The sequence below is a fragment of the Lipotes vexillifer genome, unplaced genomic scaffold (genome assembly GCF_000442215.2).
Source record: "Lipotes vexillifer unplaced genomic scaffold, Lipotes_vexillifer_v1.1 scaffold1042, whole genome shotgun sequence".
NCBI lineage: Eukaryota > Metazoa > Chordata > Mammalia > Artiodactyla > Lipotidae > Lipotes > Lipotes vexillifer.
Genome location: NW_006777400.1, coordinates 330679 through 350030, shown reverse-complemented (window position 1 = coordinate 350030; position 19352 = coordinate 330679). Strand labels below are relative to the sequence as shown.

General features: G+C 37.4%; 1 protein-coding gene across 1 annotated transcript in view; it reads left to right on the top strand.

Moving 5' to 3' along the window:
• The window catches only part of HTR2C (5-hydroxytryptamine receptor 2C), a 263697-nt gene extending 259501 nt beyond the window's left edge, over nt 1-4196 (top strand). The window contains exon 6 of the mRNA XM_007450981.1: nt 709-4196. Within this exon, the coding sequence (XP_007451043.1) occupies nt 709-1535 (827 nt within the window). The 3' untranslated portion in view covers nt 1536-4196. The remainder of the gene's footprint in view (nt 1-708) is intronic.
• Nucleotides 4197-19352: the final 15156 nt, after the last annotated feature.

The window sequence follows — 19352 nt, the reverse complement described above, 5'->3', positions numbered from 1 at the left end:
AAAAAAAAAAAAAAAAAAAAAAAAAAGACAATCCTTTCAGTTTCTGCATAGATTATGTCCACACTGTGGTCAGATCTAATTCCTGTTTGGGGGCCATACTATCCTCTCCATCTCCAGTAACTCCAGAGCTCCTAAGCCCTGTCTCCAAAGGACACACACACAGAAGTTCCTCTTCTTGACCACTTTCCTCAGGAAAAGATGTCCTCGGCTAAAAGCTCAGCCAACCCTGATATGCTATAATTACTCTTGTAGGTGGCATACACATCATTTTTATTGCATTTGGAAGATGCTTAAAAATGAACAGTTGAATTTATTGACGTCATTGAGTATAGATGCGAAGTTATTCACTCATTCAACAAATATTTATTGAGTGCTTTCTATGAGCCAGGACAGTTCTAGGAATTGGACATAAAAAAGACACAAACCACTCTTATGCACAACCATACCTATAATTATCTCAATAATGATAATTCCACGTCTTCTACAGGAAATTTGGCTTGAAGGCATTCCTAAGTTGAAAAAAGCTGTCATTTTCTGATATCATACTGCTACCCTTTTATGTGACTACCCATTTATGCTGTGAATAGCCTTCAACAGATAGATCTAAATTTTCTTCAGTGAAATGCAACTAAATGCATCCCATTTACAAATCTGTGCGACCCTTCAATATGTTATAACAATGTCCTACCTTCTTTTCTGTTCCTGTAGGTGTATCAGTTCCTATTCCAGTGATTGGACTGAGGGATGAAGACAAGGTGTTCATCAACAACAACACCTGCGTGCTGAATGACCCAAATTTCGTTCTTATTGGGTCCTTTGTAGCTTTCTTCATACCGCTGACGATCATGGTGATTACATACTGTCTAACGATCCACGTCCTTCGCCGACAAGCTCTGATGTTACTTCACGGCCACACCCACACGGAGGAACCGCCCGGAATAAGCCTGGATTTCCTGAAGTGCTGCAAGAGGAATACTGATGAAGAGAACTCTGCAAACCCTAACCAAGATTTGAACCCACGCCGAAGGAAGAAGGAAAGACGGCCAAGGGGCACCATGCAAGCTATCAACAATGAACGGAAAGCCTGGAAAGTCCTTGGCATTGTTTTCTTTGTGTTTCTGATCATGTGGTGCCCGTTTTTTATTACTAATATCCTGTCGGTTCTTTGTGAGAAGGCTTGTAATCAAAAGCTAATGGAAAAACTTCTGAATGTGTTTGTTTGGATTGGCTATGTTTGTTCAGGAATTAATCCTCTGGTGTACACTCTTTTCAACAAAGTTTACCGAAGGGCTTTCTCCAACTATTTGCGCTGCAATTATAAGGCAGATAAAAAGCCTCCGATCAGACAAATCCCGAGAGTTGCTGCCACTGCTTTGTCTGGGAGGGAGCTTAATGTTAACATTTACCGGCACACCAATGAACCAGTGATTAAGAAAGCAGATGACCAGGAGGCCGATATAGAGATGCAAATCGAGAATTTGGAGCTACCAGTTAATCCCTCCAATGTGGTTAGTGAAAGGATTAGTAGTGTGTAAGCAAGAGCGGTGCAGTCTTTTCCTACAGTAAAGCTACAAATGTAGGAAATTGTTCTATAATTCTTCTGTCTGTCATAACCTAATGTAAATATTGCTGTCTGAAAAAGTTGTTTTTATATATAGCTTTGCAATCCTGTACTTTACAATCATGCTTACAGTAGTGAGACTTAGGGTTCTGTATTTAATGTTTATAATAGATTGAGAATAACTTACTTTGGTTGTTTGATGCAAACATCTTGATTTTTTTCCCCCCTTCCTTCCTTCCTCCCTCCTTCCCTCCCTCTCTTTCTTGCTTTCTTTCTTTCCCTCTTCTCTCTCTCTTTTTCTTTTTCACGTAAGGAAGTGTTGATCTTCATCTCAGGTGACATTTGCAGAAGACCAGAATGATGCACAGGACAGTGGTTACATTTCAACCACGCCAAAATTGAACAAATTCAGTGAAATCTTTTTTCCGGGTTAACAGTAAATATACACTTTAAATTCTTGCTCAGCTCATCTACACACATAAACACAGTAAGATAGGTTCTGCCTTCTGATAATCTATCATAACTATTAGTGAGTCAAAGGCAGAATTTAGCCTTGTTGTCACACATAGGGGAAATTTTGACATTGTCAGAATGTTCTGTTGATATTTTACTGCAATGTCTGTCACCAGACATAGTGGTATTTTAACATAGCAGCTGGTTAACCAGGACTACAGAAGTGGAAGGATGATACGAGATATATACACCAATAACAGCTTTTCACTTCTTACAGACAATGTTCAAATTCTGATTATAATGGCAAGCAAACTGGAATTAGTGCTTTCATTCTGGTCCTTAGTAAATACCTAATTCCATGATTAAACTGGGAAACAAAATCCCAGAGTTATTTCCCAATCCAGGATTCATCATCAATTGGGTTTTGATCTCAGGATCCTGGAAATTTGTGTGCTACACACAAAATGAAATTAGCATTTTGAGCCTTATTAAAATAGTATATTAATTATGGTACCTCTATCTATAGGACCTAATTTAGCAGTCCATTTTTGAGTAAAACTTGCATTGGAAGCATAGATGATCAAAAGCTTGGAAGTTTTGCTTGATTAAGGACTACAGAACTGGGCCCTTAGAATGTGAAAAAGTAATTAAAAAGAAGCTTTTACTGAACTTTGGGAAAAACAGAAATACAGAGTTTCCGTTTGGATTTTAAACAAAATGTATCTCATTTACAGATCCTTCCAAACTCTCTAGTGCAGGCAAGGCTGCAGCTAATTTGTAAAAGTGGCAAGCTCTTCATTGTACTGCAATTATGTACCAGAAGTTTAAATCTTTGTTAAAATATAGTGTTGTGTTACAGTAAGTGTTGGCCATTGTTTCATTCTTGGGCCTGCTGCTCTCTAAGAGTTCAGTACCATTTTACTAGTTTGTTAACCGTGAAAGGTTTTCAAACATTGCTAAAGTCCGAACATTAAGTCTATGCTGTGTGCAGAGTGTACAAGGGTTTCCAGTAACTGTATTTCCATGTGTGTCCATGTCACACAACTGTGGATCAATTTCTGAAGAGTTCATGATGCTATTTCTTATGCCTGAAAGTTACTTACACACATTAGAGTATCTTGAAATTGGTGAAGGTAGAATCTGAATTTCTAAAACCCATGGTGTGTGTCCTCAACACACAGCATAGATAAATCCAACAGTCTGCCACAAGGGCGGTGGGAGAGCCAACGGACGTATTTGAGGAAACTCATACAGTCCCTATGTGATTTGCAACACTGCCAAATGCTGGTCAATTGCTTGAGCATGCCCAATTATGACATGAAAGTAAAGTCTACCTGCCTGTTGGCTCTGTTGAACTGCAAGTTAAAACAGTTATATGAAATTGAGTGAGATCTAATTCTTACTGAAACGAAAATGTCTGAAGAAACACACCATGCACTGAGCATGAGTTCTGCACATACAGATGGTGTCCTGCATGTATGCCGTGTATGATGCATAAATCCATCGATTTGTATTAATGTAAGGCAGAGTAGGTGATATAAGAAGGACTTAAGCAAATCCTTCAGCAGTCTTTAAAAAGACCACGCAATCAGATCTGAAGTATTGTGAGTATTAGAGAAAATTGGAAACATCTGATTTCTTTCCTGAACTATCGGGGCAAGCTCATAGCACATGTTTTACAAAGAAATAAAATATAAACCACAGATTTTCAAAAGCACTAGCAATAAGTTGAACAATAATAGCTTACAGCACATTTGTTAATAATTCTTATGCCATCAAGTAGTAGTACTTAATAGTACCCAACACAGTAATTATTCTCAAATTGTGTGCTATTCATAAGTTCTGTGCAGTTCGGTATGAAACAAGTATACTCATTTGGATATAAACCTTACAGTTCAATGTTAAACCTACAACTTTTATAAATGTTTTAAAGTCCATGTGATAAGTGTAAACGTGGTGAATTTACTGTCAAACAGATCATTTTGATGTCCTATTATGTATGTATATCTGTTTAAGACACGTGCAACAGACCGCCTTATATTATTTCCTGTAAGTCTTCTTTCATCAAGTGGTACTTTTTGTGAGTGGTTGCAAAGTGTTGTCTTATTCCTGGTTCCTGTATGTTACCCATTCCAGGTTTTTGTGATACTTCCTATTAATTTATTAAATTTATTAAATGTTGCCTAATATGTCACCTGTCTATTTTTCCCCCTGCATCTTTTGAGGGAAAAATACACCACTTCATTTCTTGGAAAATTAAATTGTAACCTGTTAACTAAGTTCATAAATACAAATACAACCAGAAAATATTACTCTTCTCTATGTACTCAAAGACTGTGACACCTGAGGAAAGACAAGAGGTGTAAACAACAAACGCAATATTAATAACAGCATCACTGATGTCTGGTAAGCAGAATAACTGCAGCCTCAAATTATCCTACTTTCCTTAACCTGAGCAGGGGCCTGGGGTGGCTCATATGCTCTCCTTGCTATAGGTATCATTGCTATCTTATTCCCATCAAACTCTAAGCTCCCCAAGAATAGAGAGGACCATGTTTACCTTATTGATGGTTTTATCCCCAGTTGATAGTGGCCACTCTATGTTCAACAGACATGTATTGAGCATCAGTATTTGTGGGCATTGTATTATCTGTTCCTGTTGCCAGAAGGAGTCTTACAACTCCCCACTATTCAGTCATGTGGTGTGACTTGATCACCTTAACTGACCCCTATCCCAAATGGCTTTGGATACCTGTGCAATCATCAGGGTCACCATACTAAGCTGCTCTGTTCCTCCATACCTGGAGCCATGGGTGACAAAATACACTGGCCTTTTCTTTCAACATTTGTACCTTCCTGACGCAGAGTGAGCCCACTGGCATGAGTTCAATTCCCTGAGAAGAAAGCAGGAATACCTCATTCCTTTGCAACCATGACTAGGTTGAGTCCTAGGAATGGGTCAAAGGATAAAGGTTGAACTGCCACTTTGAAACAACAGCGTCACTGCTGTCCATGGCTAGAAATATCTCGTACAACTGAAGCTAGGGACTACTCTTCCCCAACAGCAAGGCAATGGAGAGAGGCTGAAATTTCTGATGGCCCAGACCTGGAGTTGTTACTACCAATGAAAGGGAAGGAGGGGCAGAGGAAGACTGGAGTGCCACATCCCATTGCACTGGAAGGTCTTCGTGGTCTGAGGAAAGAAAGATGCTTCTTGCCATCAGGCAGCAGTACATTTCTGCTTACAGCAGAAACACACAGTTTCCACACAGTTAATCAGCTCCCCCTTAAGTCAATGCAATCTCCATGGTTGAGGCCCATTTCTCCTTGTATATTCCCCTAGACATATATTAACATATCACCCAGAAAGCTGAATATATTAGAAAGAGGTATTTTTATAGGCAATGCCAACAGGAGTAGGTGACAGCATAGTGGCTCTCAAATATTATGTGACCCATAGCACACTTTTAAACATAAATAGCTCTAAGATGGGTCCTCTGGGATATAAATTCTGAGATGGAAATAAGTGTGCAGGATGTTTATTAGGAAGTGATCTTGGGACCCATCTGCACTGGAAAGGGAAGAAAGGATGACTGGGCAGAGGGCAAAGTTGGGCTGTGATGTAGTTACAATAAGGACTTATTCCCCCTGCATCTTTGGTAGGGAAAATATACCACTTCACCTCATTTTCTTTGAAAGTTAAATTGAATTCTGTAAAATAAGTTCACAAAGACATACTTAACCGAAAAGTATCACCTTTCCTGACTAATTCTGCATATATTCAAAGACTATAACACCAGGGGAAAGACAATTGAGAGGTGTGAAAAACAAAAACAATATCACACTTAGATGACTCTCATGGGAAGCTTCAGAGTTGTCCCAAGTTGAAGCAGGGGGCCAATCCTCTATAGCACCACTGTCCCCAAGAGAGATATATGACTTTATGCCAGGTCACTCTCTTCAACAGAGGCAACTCCCCAAGAGGGCTTATACCTGAAAGTTGTCAAGTCCACAATCTCCCATCACCTGGGGAATAAACCCTTCAGCCCTGAAGGTAGGATCTGGTCAGGGTAGCATAGCATCTATAACAAATAATACATTTATTGAGTAGAAAAGATTCACCACCTAATTCAAAAAGATTCACCACCCAGTTTAGCACCTATACAAATAACATGAAAGAACCTGGCTGCCTGTCACTTAAGCCAAAATCAAGGCAAATGGAGGTAAAAATAAATATATGTTTTTATATGAGATTTCTTTTCATGCTAAAGGTGTTCTCAGTCAACAGCTTACTAGGATTCTTAGATTTCTGAACCCATCTGGATAGCTCAGGCTAGGCTGCAGTAAGAAACAATCCCAAAGTCTCAATGGCTTAACAAAACAAACACTCATTTTGCTCTCACACTCCACGTCCAACGTGGGTTGCCAGGAAACCTCTTCTCATCATAGTTACTCTGGGAAAAAACGGTGATAAAGGCTTCATCCTTCACACTTGCTTCCATGTAGCAGAGGGACAGAAATTTAGTGAACCTATTTCTTAAACCAAAACTAACCCTACCGTTTACTTTGATTTAATACTAACTATATCCATACCCTCATGTCTTACCTATAACATTATTTCTGTTCTTAACTTTATCCTTAAAGCTACCTCTATGTGTGTCCTGTCCTGCTCTTAACTTTATAATTAATTCTAACCCTGACTCTTGTTTAGTTGTAAGGTTAACTTAACTTTATAATTAATTCTAACCCTGACTCTTGTTTCTAAATTACCTCTAACCATGATCCTGCCTTCTGCGAACTCTAACCTTACTCAAAACTCTAACCTCACACTTACTATTAACTCCAAAGCTTCCTTTGTCTTTAACCCTCCCTTAGGGCTAACTATAAACTTTCTTCTAACCTTACAACTAAGCTCCAGGTCTAGCTCTAATTATTTCTATTTTATTCTAAAAAATTTTCTTTTTGTTAAGAGTCTGATGAGCAAAAAAAAGAAAAAAAAAAAGAGTCTGAGAAGCTGGACTGGAAGACACAGAAGGAAACTTTATGCTTGATCCTTTTGTACTTCTCTGTCTTAAAACCTCACAACGGGCCAAACACAGACATGCTTTGTTTTATGTAAACAGGTGGTTCGTACATTTAAAAATCTCCACTTTGCTATAATGGAAACCAATGTCAGCGAGGTAAAGGGTCTTCCCCTAAATCACACTGCTGGAAAGAGCAGAGGCTGAACTATCTCGTTTCTAAGGCTGTGCTGTTCCCAATATACCATATGACTCCTCTTTACTGTCCCATAGGCAAAACTGGCTTCCCCAGGGCAGAAAGCACAACCCATATTAAAGTGCATCTTTCCAAGTGTTACCACTTCAAAATGGGGTAAAGAAGTAGATGAGTGCAAATGAGGAATAGCCTTTTTAAAATTTATTCACTCCTGCCGTTAAAATTAATAAGGATGGCCATGTATAGTCCACTGTGAATCCCTATTATGAGAGAGTTTTACCCTGAATAGGTTGGAAAAGGGGACAAGGATTGAACAAACAACGACTAACATGAGATTCATAGTGACAAAGACAACTCTCTCAGAGGTGACTTGTTTATGCTTAAGATGAAAGGGGTGCTTGAAACACAATAAAATAATTTTGATGATGAAGATAATGTTGCCGATGACATTCTAACATTAAAGAAAACACAATTACTATTTCAACAGGGGATTCATTCTAAGACTAGTGTCTTAGCCCATTCAGGCTGCTATAGCAAAATACCACACACTTGGTGGCCTGTAAACAATAGAAATTTATTTCTCACAGTTCTGGACACTGGGAAGTCCAAGAGCATGGTGTCAGCATGGTTCTATTCTGGTGAAGGCCCTCTCCTAGGTTGCAGACTGCCTGTGTCCTGCCATGTCTTCACATGGTGGAAGGGGTGAGGGAGCTTTCTGAAGCCTCTTTTATAAGGGCATTAATCCCATTCATGAGGGCTCCAGCCTCATGCCTAAGCATCTTCCAAAGACCCACCTCCAAATACCATCATGTTGAGCATTAGAACTTCAACATATGAATGGGGAGCGGGGACACAAATATTCAGGCCATAGCAATCAGTTTAATTTTACTAGGCAAAAAGGCTAAAATTTTATTTCAATGTTTAATTCAGAAATTACCCATATGCTTTTTATGGAAAAACCTAGCTTAGCTCTTCCCAGCTGAAGTAATCTTTCTGTGTAAAACAGTCTAACAGAGACAGTCAACAAAAAGGCTCAAAGGGAAAAAAAAAAACAGGAGAGACATTCAATTCCAAAACCTACTAGGGTATGTTTTTAACAGAACTGGCAATAACTTACATGAAAGCTGCTCCTGGATGCTAATATAATTTAATATCCCCACTGCATGATTCTAAGGAGAATTTTGCAGGCCTTTGAGCATCAAGGGTGTGGGTTCTCAGTAAACCACTGAAGTGTGGAGCTACTCCAGTTTCAAGTGTCTCTGGACCCCATCATTAAGTACTTTTCCTCTACTGTTCACTCCTTTCCTCTTTCATATCTGTATAATTTTTTTCAGTTTTACAAATATTTTATTTTTAACAATAAATACAATTAATATTACAAGAAGCAATACATGATAAGATTTTATTTGCATTATTTTTTAACACAGTTCTATTGAGGTACAATCTACAAGTCTGGGACTGGTAGTAGGAGTAGAGATTTACTGCAAATAGGCATGAAGGAAGTTTTGGGGGTGATGGAAATGTCCTAAAACTTGATTGTGGGGATGGTAGCACAATTCTATCAATCTACTAAAAATTATTGAATTATACACTAAGTGCCTGTATTCTTTTGAATGGATGCTCTGTGAAAAATGCATTCAAGCAGGTAATGAATTCAAAGATACCACCACAGTTAGTTTGGCAACCTCTGGACAAACCATAGCCTACGTTGCCACTGGAGCTTCATGACAGCCTGGATCTCCTACCTAGGTGGAAACTAAGGACTTTGGTGATTCTATTGGTTTCTTCAGAACACTTTGACCTTTTACACTGCCATTGCTGTGCTATAGCTTACTGGGCCTTGAGAATAATCTAAACCACCCAGATGCCTCCTGATCCTGATGCCCCAATTCAGATGGTACCTCAGGAATATGTCATCTTTAAAAATTAGAGTGTGGGAGTTCCCTTGTGGTCCAGTGGTTAAGACTCTGCACTTCCAATGCAGGGGGCGTGGGTTCCATCCCTGGTTTGGGAACTAAGATCCCACATGCCCTGTGACGTGGCCAAATTAAAAAAAAAATTAGAGTGGGAGCCAAGTGCCCTGAAAGTACCTTTACTAAAAGCAGCTGAGAAGCACATACATTAATCTATACATCTTCTCAGTCACTCCTCCTGGTCTTCCGAAATGATACCGTGGTAACAGACCAGAGGCTGTTTCAAAGAGATAGTGTCTTAAGGGAAAGATACTGGTCCTTCATTTTATTGTAGGAACCATCCTTCAGTTCAATTATGGAAACTCTTGGTTCATTTCTCTGTTACGATTCAATCAACAGATCTTCTGCCCTCCAAATGTACACTATTTTCCCTTAGGTGATTAAAGAAGAATAGAAAATAGCATATTACATATTACTTACTACTTCAAGTCACTGTAAAGCCAGTAAGTAAACATATAATCCTTTACTTTGCTAGTGGTCAGCAGTTCAGAGAAAGCTAATAACGCAATGAAACTAGTAGCAACAAAACCAGAGAGAAGTTTAACAGAGAGAACCAGCGAAAGAAAGGGCCAAAAAGGGCCTTGTTAACAGTATACTCACTGCTGGAGGTCTAGAAAGCTGTGCACACATGCTAGGCTGCACCCACTCAGGAGGGACTAGAGCAGACATTTTAGACATGGGACAGATCTGAAAGCCTTCCCCAAGCCACACACAGATTTATCTGCAAAGGATGGAAGTTTTACTGCCTCACGAGAATCAAGAACCAATTATGCCAAATCACTAGCAGAACACTAAGCAGTGCTAACTTTAAGGATGACTTCTAGGAAGCCAGACTTTAAAAATAAACACAAGGAGGGGCTTCCCCTGGTGGCACAGTGGTTAAGAATCCGCCTGCCAATTCAGGAGACACAGGTTCAAGCCCTCATCCAGGAAAATCCCACATGCCATGGAGCAACTGAGCCCATGCACCACAACTACTGAGCTTGGGCTCCAGAGACCATGAGCCACAACTACTGAGGACGTGCACCACAACTACTGAAGCCTGTGCACCTAGAGCCCGTGCTCCATAACAAGAGTAGCCACCGCAATGAGAAGCCCACACACCGCAATGAAGAGTAGCCCCAGCTCGCCACATCTAGAGAAAGCCCGCATACAGCAACGAGCGACGAAGGCCCAACGCAGCCAAAAATAAATAAATAAATAATAAATTTATATATATATATATATATATATATATAAATAAAATAAACTCAAGGAGAAAAAATAGAACTGCACCATCAGAAGCCTGCACACTGTGTGGGAAATAGATTTTGCAGAATTAGTCTATACAAGTCATTGAGAAACAAACAAAAATTAAAAACCAAACCCTAGTGGGTAATCAGAATCCAGACTTCCTACAGTATATGATCTAAAATATCTAGTTATCCATTTAAAAAATTAGACAAGCAAAGAGACAAAATAGTGTGAACCATGTTCAGGAAAAGCGGCAGGCAATGGAATTTGATTCTGATGGGGTCCAGGAGTTAAACTCAGCAGAAAAAGACTTCAAAGCTGCTATTAAACCATAAATAAGAAAGAATGACAACAACATCTCACTAAAGAGAGAATATCAATAAAGAGGTAGAAATTATCAATAAGAACCAAATAGAAATTCTATAGCTCTAAAAAGTACAATAATTGAAATGAACCTTTGCTAAGGGCAGTTTGGCAGATCCTCAAAAGATTAAACAAAGAATTACCATATGATTCAACAATTCTACCCACAGGTACATACTCAAGAGAACTGAAAACATATGTCTACACAAAAACTTGTACATAGCAACATTGTTCATAATGCCAAAAGGTGGAAACAACCCAGATGTCCATCAACTGATGAATGAATAAATTGTGGTAGATTCAGAAAATGGAATATTATTTGGCAATTAAAAAAATGTAGTTCTGATAGCTGCTACAAATCAATAAAGCTTGCAAACATTATGTGGAGTGAAAGAAGTCAGTATTTTCATTTCACATATTTCATAAATATGATTGTTTACATGAAATGTCCAGAATATTGACAATTCACCTACAGAATGTGTATTAATGATTGTCTAGGGCTAAGGATGGGAACATGGATTAACTGTAAATGGGCAGCAGAGATCTTATTGGGTCAAATGAAACATTCTAAAATTAAGTTGTACACTTAAAACAGGTGAATGAGGAAATTCCCTGGAGGTCCAGTGGTTAGGACTCAGCTCTTTCACTGCCAGAGCCCCAATTTGATCCCTGCTCGGGGAGCTAATATCCTGCAAGCCACACAGCACGGCCAAAAAAGAAAAACAAAAGAAAAACAAACCAAAAAAAAACATGTGAATGATGAATTTTATGGTATATAATGAAAATTCAAAAGAACTGTCCATATATATTTTTATGTAACATATATACATACATACATATACATATATACACGTGTGTGTGAGCCTATAAAAGTTGTGATTCAGCCATGTCAAAGAAATCAGAGACAAAGAAATAATATAGTTAGTTTCTTACATTATTATAATCTTTCTCAATGTTGATTAACAGTATTTCATAAAATGAGTTTGGAAGCTTTCCTCCTGATCCACACCTCTAAAATAGTTTGAATTTGAATAAAAAAGTTTGATCTTTTCTTGAAGCTTAGAAAGACTCCACCTGTAAAACCTGGGTCCTGGGGCTACAAAATCTTGCCCTGGGGATTTTCTTTGGGGTTAGAGGGAAATCTCATTGACAACTTTCTCAATTTCTTCCATACTAATTTATCTCTTCTTATTCTCTACCTCCTCTCCAAGGAATTTTGATTTCAAGTCACTAATTTTATCTTACTTTCAAATATATTTTCAGAGATATGATAAAGTATTATCTAATTCTTTTAGGTTTTTATCAGTGATTATGTCCACATTCTTAGTTCTAATTAAGTGCATTTATGCTTTTTAAATAACTTTCTTGACTATTTTAGGCAACTTGCTACTTCCATATTTGACGAATTGTATTTCTTTGATATATTACATTTCACCAGCTCTTTTTCAGCATTTACATGAATTGGTTTAATTTCCTAGTAGTCATTTTAATTTTACTAAAAAAACCTTTCGAATTTATATTTCCTTACCAACACGAATGTAAAAATATTTATTCCCTTCTCACATGTAACATGAGATATGGATAATGGTTTTAGACCCTCATTTGTATTTTCCTTCTACCTAGTTTTTGTTAATAATCTCAGCAACTGATATTCACATTATTGATTTATTTTGTACATTATTTAGATTCTATATTGAAGAGTTTTTGCCATTAATATTGATTTTATAACCTTTATACATCATCCATTAATTTCAAAGCTTACTGGTTTCAGTGATCAATGCCATGGCTCTTATAACTTGTCCCTATTTCTTAAACTCTTGATTTATTTCCATTTTCAGTTTTCTAAAACTATTTAAACAATATTTTTCCAGGAAGAGTAATTATTAGTATACTTTCTGAGTTTTTGCAAATCTGAGACTATCTCTTTATTACCCTTGCACATAAATGATAGCTTAGTTGGGCATAGAATTCATAGGTAAAAATATTCTCCCCTCAAACCTACATATCTGCTACCCAAATTTCCTCACAGGTTATTTTCTTAATGCTTGTAGAATTTTACTTCATTCTTAAAATTCAATACTGTATACATGTAGATCTCTTTTCCTTAATTTTTTCTAGTACTTGGTAGGTTTTTTGAGTTTGAAAAGACTTTATATAGCTATAGGGAAAATTTTTCTATAATTTCTTATTGTTTGTTCTGAGCCATGTACTCTGTTTTATGCTTCTAGGATCCTATGATATGTATTTTAGATGTTTTTTAACATTTTTTTCATGTCTCATCCTTTTATTCATGATAGTCATTTACACATCCCTTTTGTCCAAGTGCTAGCATAATTTCTTAAACTGATTTTTTTTTTTTCTTTTGGCTTTGTTGGGTCTTCATTGCTGCATGCAGGCTTTCTCTAGTTGTGGTGAGCGGGGTCTACTTTTCATTGCAGTGCGTGGGCTTCTCATCGCGGTGGGTTCTCTTGTTGTGGAGCATGGGCTCTAGGCATGTGGGCTTCAGTAGTTGCAGGATGCAGGCCCTAGAGCATGGAGGCCTCAGTAGTTGCAGCTCGCGGGCTCTAGGGCCCAGGCTCAGTAGTTGTGGCACACGCGCTTAATTGCTCTACGGCATGTGGGATCTTCCCAGACCAGGGGTCAAACCCATGTCTCCTGAATTGTCAGGCGGATTCTTAACCACTGTGCCACCAAGGAAGTCCCTTAAACTGAACTTTGATTTACTGATTTCATGTTCTGAAATACCCAACATTTTATTAACGGAGCATATATTTTAATTTTTTTATCTGAATATTATTATTTCTGATCTCAAATTCTTTCCTTTTTATGGATGCAATATCCTCTTGAGCACTTTAACTGTGGTACTATCTTGGTTAGAATTGTTATTGTTTTTAGGGAATTCCCTGGCAGTCCAATGGTTAAGACTCTGCACTTCCACTGCAGGGGGCATGGGTTCAATCCCTGGTTAGGGAACTAAGATCCTGCATGCTGTGTGGCCAAAAAAAATTAAAAATTGTTATTGTTTTTGTTAGTGCACTAGTTACAAAGTTGCATATGTTTTGAATCACCTGCTTCAAACTTATTTTCCAATAAACCTAGTTACTTTTAGTGAAAGATTGTGTGATATGAGATTTATTTTTCTAGAATGCATGTAACATATTATAACAAAATGTATATTCTGTAATTGATTTTAACTGGGTTAGCCCTAAATTACCTGGAACATCACCCCGGGCCATGGAGTTGCATGACTCTGGCAGTGTAAGTGTATAGCACCTCGCAAAATCTGCCCAGCCATATATGATGGCCATGGCACTACACTTCTTTAATTGTCATGCTTGTTCTCATTAGGAATCCACTGTAACTAAGGATCTCATTTTAGTTATTATGCATTCCCTTAGTTGAGTATCTTGTCAAAATCTGGACTGCCTCCTTCTCTATGTTCCCCTCCATCTAATCCATTGACTATTTATAAAATGAATAAGATAAAAATCTCAAGACACCAAGAAACAGAGAAAAATCAAACTTTTTATACAACTCCCTTATCTTTTTGCCTAATATAATATTAATGGTCAGATATTATTTTCAATGCTTTTCAGATCTCTGTTAGTGAGTTTTCTTCTTTCCTTCCTTTCTTTCCTTCCTTCCTTCTTTCCTTTCTTTCTTTCTTTTTTCAGAAGTCACAGTAGTGTTTTATGTGCTCCAAATTGAAGGAATGGACAAAGAGAAAGCCAACCCCAAAGTCAAGCTTCATAGTCATATACTGTAACTGCTTAGAAAGGGAAAAGTGTCTGGATCTCAGCTTTTATTTATAAACTTTCCTGAGTAGTATTAATTCACAATAATGAAATTCAACTTTTACATTTTACATTTCATCTCCATTCAAGGCACTGAAAGACAGATTTCTTTTTCCTATTCTATAATAGAAACATTAAAAAGTTGTATGCATATATGCTTTCTGGACAATGAGATACATAAGAATTTTGTAGATTAATATATGTGCCCATTTCCAGCCCTTGTTTACAACCTGTATAAATCATATCTTGGGATGGAATGGACAGAGACTTCTAGTATTATGCTCTAGGAACACTAGTGACAGTGCATCAATCCCTTCTCTTTCCAAGAGGAATGACTTACATGGCCAATTTCCCAAAACCTGTTAGCCTGTAAGCAGCATTATCTAAGGGGCTTCTGAAATATTAAGTCTTAAAGTGAAGGACATGGCCAACTCCTCATTGTGCTGATGCTAGTAGGTTTGCTATCTACTCTTCCAACCCATTAGCTCCTATTGTTCTTTTCCCTGGAATAACCTCCTTTGGAGATTTTTTTCTTTGCATACTCTAGATATCAAAGTAATGGCAATACTCCTATATTTTGATCATGTTTTTTATTATATTTTAGAAATTTGAGCTTGTTGCTGGCAACCTTCCCTACGTCTAGTACTGATCCAGTGTTTACTGAAATTATTATATTCCTTTAATTACAAGAACTAGGGCAGAAGGAGTGTTAAATATGTGGGATATAATTGCCATCTTGAATAAGAAGTCCAAAGTAGTTTTTATTAAAACTGTAAAGTCAGCAAGAAATAAACTACAGAAATAAAAATCCTTAAATTATTAAAATTATAAATTATTAAATACCAGAGTTTGCAAATGAATTATATCCCAAATATATTCATGCCAATCAATACCACTGGGAAAAAACTCACCACAAAACATCATATATTTTGTCATATTTTGTATTATAATAAATAAACAATTAGAGCAGTTACAGGAAATATAATTATGTCTTCTTAGATAAGCACAATAAATATAACCCATTTGGAGTAATGTTATAAAAATGAAATAAACAAAAGAGATAAGCACAAGACTGTACAGTCATAAATTTTGAAACCAAATGATAACTTTGTATTCCTTTTTTTATGTTGCTCAAATTTTTATCAATCTTATTATGCAAAGTTGCCAATTCAAAATAGTATTACTAAAATATACTTGACATGAGAAACAGCATAAGTTTCTATTCCCTTCATTGACTGAACTGTTGGAATTCCTGATAGAGTTTGTCTGAATTATCTTCAGACTACTTTAAGGCTTTCATTGGTAAGTAGGAGTTGATTACAATAAACTCTGTAATTGTCCCAACATCTTCCATATGAGGCCATAGGAAAATTGATAGAAACAAGTAACAATTCAAATTTAATATTATAAGCACTTTTTTTTTAACATAATCAAATCCACCTTGTAACAGTCCTAAAGCAGTGTATGGGATTTGTATGCTGACAATTAAGTTCTCACAAATACTGCAGTTTCATGTTCTATGAAGTAATACAGCTTCATACTTGACAAGAGTTTACATAATTTACCTGACTTCATATACAACAGTGAGACTGCATTTAAACAGTGCTTTTGGCACAGCTTGCCTGATCACCCTTGGTTCCGCTAAGATAGACAGACCTGCTGTTCAGAAGCCTAAGTGCCCTGAGGGGCGTGTGGGGCTTCTAGGGGTCTCTTCAGGCGTGAGCTGCCTTACAACCTCTCTATCTCTGCCTCTACCAATTTCCTCTTATGAACTACTTCCTGGTATTTGAGGCAAAGTGCTTATTTTCTACTTACCATGACACATCTGAATGCAATCAACTTTAAAAAAAACTTCACATTTGGCTTACAATCAATAATCATTCATTTATTTATTATTTTATTCAACTAATATTTGTCGAACAGCTACTACTTACCAGGCATTTCTTTAGGTACTGGGGATGAAGTGGGAACAAAACAGCCCCCCAAAATCTCTGTACTCATACAGCTTACATTCCATTCAGGGGAGACATATTTTTAGCTAAGTTATAAGTAGGTTATATGATGTAAAGTGTGAGCAGTATGAAAAAACCTAGAGTCTATCATACAGAGTGAAGTAAGTCAGAAAGAGAAAAACAAATACTATATGCTAACACATATATATGGAATCTAAAATAAAAAGTTGGTTCTGAAGAACCTAGGGGCAGGACAGGAATAAAGATGCAGACGTAGAGAATGGATTTGAGGACACAGGGAGGGGGAATGGTAAGCTGGGACGAAGTGAGAGAGTGGCATGGACATATATACACTACCAAATGTAAAATAGATAGCTAGTGGGAAGCAGCTGCATAGCACAGGGAGATCAGCTGCATGCTTTGTGACCACCTGAAGTGGTGGAATATGAAGGGTGGGAGGAAGATGCAAGAGCGAGGGTATATGGGTACATATGTATGCATATAGCTCATTCACTTTGTTATATAGCAGAAACTAACATAACACTGTAAAGCAATTATACTCCAATGTAGATGTTAAATTAAAAAAAAAAAGACTATCTTATCATTCAAAACATTCTACTGCAAAATATACTACAAAATTATTGACATATGAAGAGGTTATCAAATATATGCAGCCAAAAATACACACTATGCTACCCCAAAATATGTTACCTTGACATATTACATTTGTGCTAAAGAAATCTTCTCTAGAAAGCTGCCTGCTCCTCCATAAAACTATTCTCCTGTTATGATTTCTAAGAATTCTAAACATACATAAACGAACTACAGACATACCTCAGAAATGCTGCAGGTTCAGTTCCGGATCACTGTAATAAAGCAAATATCATAATAAAGCAAGTCACACAAATGTTTTGGTTTCCTAGTGCACATAAAAGTTATGTTTACACTATACTGTAGTCAATTAAGTGTGCAACAGCATTGTGTCTAAAAAAATGTAAAGGACTCCCTGGCAGTCCATTTGTTAAGACTCTGCACTTCCACTGCAGGGGGTGCCGGTTCAGTTCGATCTCTGGTCAGGGAACAAAGATCCCACATGCCACGTGGCATGGCCAAAATAAATAAATAAATATTTTAAAATGTACATATTTAAGTTAAAATACTTTATTGCTAAAAATGCTAGCCATCAACCTATGTGTTCAACCTTTTGAATATGTCTAACATGTCTCTTAATCTGTCATCTGTTTTTATCCATTTTATTTTCCTCTTTTTACTTCAGTTTATGTATTTTCTATTAACCTAGCTCCTATTTAACCATTTCTGGAATCGATGTCCAATCTGCTGTTAAACTCATCCATTGAGTTATTAATTTCAGGTATTGTATTTATCAGTTTCAGAATGCCTATTTAATTATTTTTATAGATTCCAATTCTAAGATGAAATAATCCAGTCATTTATTTGTTTGTTCATTTTCTCTATTAAACTCAACATTCTAGTCATAGTTATTTATTTATTTATTTATTTTTGCTGTACGAGGGCCTCTCACTGTTGTGGCCTCTCCCGTTGCGGAGCACAGGCTCCGGACGCACAGGCTCAGCGTCCACGGCTCACGGGCCCAGCCGCCCCGCTGCATGTGGGATCTTCCCGGACCGGGGCAGGAACCCACATCCCCTGCATCGGCAGGCGGACTCTCAACAACTGCACCACCAGGGAAGCCCTAGTCATAGTTATTTTAAAGTATTTTCTATTAACTTCAGTATCTTGATCACCTGTGAGGGTGCTTGACATCTTTTTTTTTTTCTTTCTTGACATCTGTCACATCATCTTGCATCTTTATATGTGTCATAATTTTTATTGTTTACCCAACATTATTAATTAAAGAACCATAGAAACTCCAAATGAGGCTATCTTCTACCACAGGTGGCCTACCTTTTGTCTATTAAGCTAATAGTATATGATGTGGGGGGAAGGGATGGTCATAACAATCTAATCAGGGATTGAGTTGATTTTTACTGGATTTAAATTTTCATAAGGTTGTTTACCTCTACATCACCAGTGATTTTATGGCATTGTCCCTCCATTGTTTTCAGCTGAAACCTTGGTAGAGCTTTGTCTCCTTGGCCTGGAAGATTGTTAAAGATTCAATTCTGCCCTTTAGAAATTTTCAGCTTCAAAATTTGGTAAACGTCTTGAGCAGGAAATAGCAATGTTTTTTGGAGGCCTTTCAAATTTCCAGTTTTGTCATTGTAGCCTCACATGAATGCCAAAATCTCTGCAGATCTTTGCCCCCAACAGTGGCCTTCTAAACGAGGTCCAACCTACATTTGTAAACTCTAGATGAGTCCAGCATTAATAAATGCCCCCAGGTTAAAAGGGACCATACAGCCTCAGTGTTAACTCATCACTCCTTTTAGAGCTTTCATTTCTTTTCTGTTTTGATTTTGCAGGCCCTTCCTCCTGGCTAGTCTCTTTTTCCTAAATACTCTGAGACCATGGGACATTTTACTTTGCCCTTCTGAAGCTTTTAGCTTGGCTATTTACCTTCCTACATAGGATCATAATAAAGCCTCTGTATTTGAGGCCTAATTTCCAGTTTTGTCACACCAGAGCCATGTAATAAATAAAAGCTCTGCTGGTTTCTCTTTCTCCAGACGTGGCCCTTCCTTTATGCCCAGAAACAGCAAATGTCCACAGTGGAAAAATAGTGACCAATAATCTGCTCAGTTTTTCAATCTCCGAATTTTAGTCAATTTAGTGATTGTTGCTTCCATAGTTTTCTGATGCCTTTAAAATATGATTTTGTAAAATA